The 6,000-nt window shown below is 43.3% G+C and overlaps 1 protein-coding gene across 1 annotated transcript; it reads left to right on the plus strand.

Annotated features, from left to right (window-relative positions):
* Positions 1-919: 919 nt before the first annotated feature.
* Positions 920-1,522, plus strand: LOC135510437 (integumentary mucin A.1-like; the record flags this gene model as incomplete). Its single annotated transcript, XM_064931351.1, has 1 exon — positions 920-1,522. A coding segment is annotated over one exon (603 nt), but the record flags the coding sequence as incomplete, so codon positions are not given.
* Positions 1,523-6,000: the final 4,478 nt, after the last annotated feature.

The raw sequence follows: 6,000 nt of genomic DNA on the forward strand, positions 1-6,000 counted from the left end.
ACAACTACTGCTCCTACAACAACTACAGCTGATACTATGTCAACTACTGCTGATACTATGTCAACTACTGCTGATACTACGTCAACTACTGCTCCTACAACAACTACTGCTCCTACAACAACTACTGCTCCTACAACAACTACTGCTCCTACAACAACTACTGCTGATACTACGTCAACTACTGCTGATACTACGTCAACTACTGCTCCTACAACAACTACTGCTCCTACAACAACTACTGCTCCTACAACAACTACTGCTCCTACACCAACTACTGCTGATACTACGACAACAACTGCTGATACTACGTCAACTACTGCTCCTACAACAACTACTGCTCCTACAACAACTACTGCTCCTACAACAACCTCAGCTGATACTACGACAACTACTGCTCCTACAACAACTACTGTTGATACTACGTCAACTACTGCTCCTACAACAACTACTGCATACTACGTCAACTACTGCTCCTACAACAACTACTGCTCCTACAACAACTCCTCCTAATACTACGTCAACTACTGCTGCTTCGACAACTCCTGCTGATACTATGTCAACTGCTGCTCCTACAACAACTACTGCTGATACTTCGACAACTACTGCTCCTGCAACAACCACAGCTGATACTACGACAACTACTGCTGATACTACGTCAACTACTGTTGCGACAACAACTACAGCTGATACTATGTCAACTCCTGCTCCTACAACAACTACTGCTGATACTACGTCAACTACTGCTCCTACAACAACTACTGCTGATACTACGACAACTACTGCTCCTACAAAAACTACAGCTGATACTACGACAACTACTGCTGATACTACGACAACTACTGCTCCTACAACAACTACTGCTGATACTACGACAACAACTGCTGATACTACGTCAACTACTGCTCCTACAACAACTACTGCTCCTACAACAACTACTGCTCCTACAACAACTACTGCTCCTATGACAACTACTGCTCCTACGACAACTACTGCTCCTACAACAACTACTGCTGATACTACGACAACAACTGCTGATACTACGTCAACTAATGCTCCTACAACAACTACTGCTCCTACAACAACTACTGCTCCTACAACAACTACTGCTCCTACAACAACTACAGCTGATACTAGGACAACTACTGCTCCTACAACAACTACTGCTGATACTACGTCAACTACTGCTGATACTACGTCAACTACTGCTCCTACAACAACTACTGCTCCTACAACAACTACTGCTCCTACAACAACTACTGCTCCTACACCAACTACTGCTGATACTACGACAACTACTGCTCCTACAACAACTACTGCTCCTACAACAACTACAGCTGATACTATGTCAACTACTGCTGATACTACGTCAACTATTGCTCCTACAACAACTACTGCTCCTACAACAACTACTGCTCCTACAACAACTACTGCTCCTACAACAACCTCAGCTGATACTACGACAACTACTGCTCCTACAACAACTACTGTTGATACTACGTCAACTACTGCTCCTACAACAACTACTGCATACTACGTCAACTACTGCTCCTACAACAACTACTGCTCCTACAACAACTCCTCCTAATACTACGTCAACTACTGCTGCTTCGACAACTCCTGCTGATACTATGTCAACTGCTGCTCCTACAACAACTACTGCTGATACTTCGACAACTACTGCTCCTGCAACAACCACAGCTGATACTACGACAACTACTGCTGATACTACGTCAACTACTGTTGCGACAACAACTACAGCTGATACTATGTCAACTCCTGCTCCTACAACAACTACTGCTGATATTACGTCAACTACTGCTCCTACAACAACTACTGCTGATACTACGACAACTACTGCTCCTACAAAAACTACAGCTGATACTACGACAACTACTGCTGATACTACGACAACTACTGCTCCTACAACAACTACTGCTGATACTACGACAACAACTGCTGATACTACGTCAACTACTGCTCCTACAACAACTACTGCTCCTACAACAACTACTGCTCCTACAACAACTACTGCTCCTATGACAACTACTGCTCCTACGACAACTACTGCTCCTACAACAACTACTGCTGATACTACGACAACAACTGCTGATACTACGTCAACTACTGCTCCTACAACAACTACTGCTCCTACAACAACTACTGCTCCTACAACAACTACTGCTCCAACAACAACTACAGCTGATACTAGGACAACTACTGCTCCTACAACAACTACTGTTGATACTACGTCAACTACTGCTCCTACAACAACTACTGCATACTACGTCAACTACTGCTCCTACAACAACTACTGCTCCTACAACAACTACTGCTCCTACAACAACTAGTGCTGATACAACGTCAACTACTGCTGATACTACGTCAACTACTGCTCCTACAACAACTACTGCTCCTACAACAACTACTGCTCCTACAACAACTACTGCTCCTACACCAACTACTGCTGATACTACGACAACAACTGCTGATACTATGTCAACTACTGCTCCTACAACAACTACTGCTCCTACAACAACTACTGCTCCTACAACAACTACAGCTGATACTACGACAACTACTGCTCCTACAACAACTACTGTTGATACTACGTCAACTACTGCTCCTACAACAACTACTGCATACTACGTCAACTACTGCTCCTACAACAACTACTGCTCCTACAACAACTACTGCTCCTACAACAACTACTGCTCCTACAACAACTACTGCTCCTACAACAACTACAGCTGATACTACATCAACTACTGCTCCTACAACAACTACTGCTCCTACAACAACTACTGCTCCTACAACAACTACAGCTGATACTACAACAACTACAGCTGATACTACAACAACTACAGCTGATACTACAACAACTACAGCTGATACTACAACAACTACAGCTGATACTACAACAACTACTGCTCCTAAAACAACTACTGCTCCTACGACAACTACTGCTCCTACGACAACTACTGCTGATACTACGACAACAACTGCTGATACAACGTCAACTCCTGCTCTTACAACAACTACTGCTCCTACAACAACTACAGCTGATACTACGTCAACTCCTGCTCCTAAAACAACTACTGCTGATACTACGTCAACTCCTGCTCCTAAAACAACTACTGCTGATACTACGTCAACTCCTGCTCCTACAACAACTACTGCTGATGCTATGTCAACTCCTGCTCCTACGACAACTACTGCTCCTACAACAACTCCTCCTAATACTACGTCAACTACTGCTGCTTCGACAACTCCTGCTGATACTATGTCAACTGCTGCTCCTACAACAACTACTGCTGATACTTCGACAACTACTGCTCCTGCAACAACTACAGCTGATACTACGACAACTACTGCTGATACTACGTCAACTACTGCTGCGACAACAACTACAGCTGATACTATGTCAACTCCTGCTCCTACAACAACTACTGCTGATACTACGTCAACCACTGCTCCTACAACAACTACTGCTGATACTACGACAACTACTGCTCCTACAAAAACTACAGCTGATACTACGACAACTACTGCTGATACTACGACAACTACTGCTCCTACAACAACTACTGCTTATACTACGACAACAACTGCTGATACTAAGTCAACTACTGCTCCTACAACAACTACTGCTCCTACAACAACTACTGCTCCTACAACAACTACAGCTGATACTACGACAACTACTGCTCCTACAACAACTACTGCTCCTACAACAACTACTGCTCCTACAACAACTACAGCTGATACTACGACAACTACTGCTCCTACAACAACTACTGTTAATACAACGTCAACTACTGCTCCTACAACAACTACTGCATACTACGTCAACTACTGCTCCTACAACAACTACTGCTCCTACAACAACTACTGCTCCGAACAACAACTACTGATGATACTACGTCAACTACTGCTGATACTACGTCAACTACTGCTCCTACAACAACTACTGCTCCTACAACAACTACTGCTCCTACAACAACTACTGCTCCTACACCAACTGCTGCTGATACTACGACAACAACTGCTGATACTACGTCAACTACTGCTCCTACACCAACTACTGCTCCTACAACAACTACAGCTGATACTATGTCAACTCCTGCTCCTAAAACAACTACTGCTGATACTACGTCAACTACTGCTCCTACAACAACTACTGCTGATACTACGTCAACTCCTGCTCCTACAACAACTACTGCTGATGCTATGTCAACTCCTGCTCCTACGACAACTACTGCTCCTACAACAACTCTTCCTAATACTACGTCAACTACTGCTCCTACGGCAACTACTGCTGATACTACGTCAACTACTGCTCCTACGACAACTACTGCTGATACAACGTCAACTACTGCTCCTACAACAACTACAGCTGATACTACGACAACTACTGCTCCTACAACAACTACTGCTGATACTATGACAACAACTGCTGATACTACATCAACTCCTCCTAATACTATGTCAACTACTGCTCCTACAACAACTACTGCTGATACTATGTCAACTACTGCTCCTACAACAACTACTGCTGATACTACGTCAACTACTGCTCCCACGACAACTCCTGCTCCTACAACAACTACCGCTCCTACAACAACTACTGCTGATAATACAACAACTACAGCTCCTAATACAACAACTACTGCTCCTACTACAACAACTGCTCCTTCTACAGCAACCACAGCTCCAAATACAACAACCACAGATTCAAAACAACTACAGCTCCTAATACAACAACTACAGATCCTACTCCAACAACGACAAATCCTACTACAACAACTGCAGCTCCTAATACAACAATTATAGATCCTACCACAACATCTACTGCTCCTACTAAGGCAACCACAGCTACAACTACAGATCCTAATACAACAATTACAGCTACTAATACAACAACTACTGCTCCTACTACAACAACTGCTCCTACTAGAGCAACCACAGCTCCAACTACAACAACTACAGATCCTAATACAACAACTACAGTTACTAATACAACAACTCCTGCTGATACTATTTCAACTACTGCTCCTACAACAACTACTGCTGATACTATGTCAACTACTGCTCCTACAACAACTACTGCTGATACTATGTCAACTACTGCTCCTACGACAACTACTGCTCCTACAACAACTACCGCAACAACAACTACTCCTGATACTACGTCAACTACTGCTCCTACAACAACTACTGCTGATACTACGTCAATTACTGCTCCAACAACAACTACAGCTGATACTATGACAACTACTGCTTATACTATGACAACTACTGCTTATACTACGTCAACTACTGCTCCTACAACAACTACTGCTGATACTACGACAACAACTGCTGATACTATGTCAACTACTGCTCCTACAACAACTACTGCTCCTACAACAACTACTGCTCCTACAACAACTACTGCTGATACTACGTCAACTACTGCTGATACTACGTCAACTACTGCTGATACTACGTCAAATACTGCTGATACTACGTCAACTACTGCTCCTACAACAACTACTGCTTCAACAACAACTAATGCTCCTACAACAACTACTGCTCCTACAACAACTACAGCTGATACTACGACAACTACTGCTCCTAAAACAACTACTGTTGATACTACTTCAACTGCTGCTGCTACAACAACTACTGTTGATACTACGTCAACTACTGCTCCTACAACAACTACTGCATACTACGTCAACTACTGCTCCTACAACAACTACTGCTCCTACAACAACTACTGCTCCTACAACAACTACTGCTCCTACACCAACTACTGCTGATACTACGACAACAACTGCTGATACTGCGTCAACTACTGATCCTACAACAACTACTGATCCTACAACAACTACTGCTCCTACAACAACTACTGCTCCTACAACAACTACAGCTGATACTATGTCAACTCCTGCTCCTAAAACAACTACTGCTGATACTACGTCAACTAATGCTCCTACAACAACTACTGCTGATGCTATG

This window comes from Oncorhynchus masou, chromosome 23 (genome assembly GCF_036934945.1).
Source record: "Oncorhynchus masou masou isolate Uvic2021 chromosome 23, UVic_Omas_1.1, whole genome shotgun sequence".
Classification (NCBI taxonomy): domain Eukaryota; kingdom Metazoa; phylum Chordata; class Actinopteri; order Salmoniformes; family Salmonidae; genus Oncorhynchus; species Oncorhynchus masou.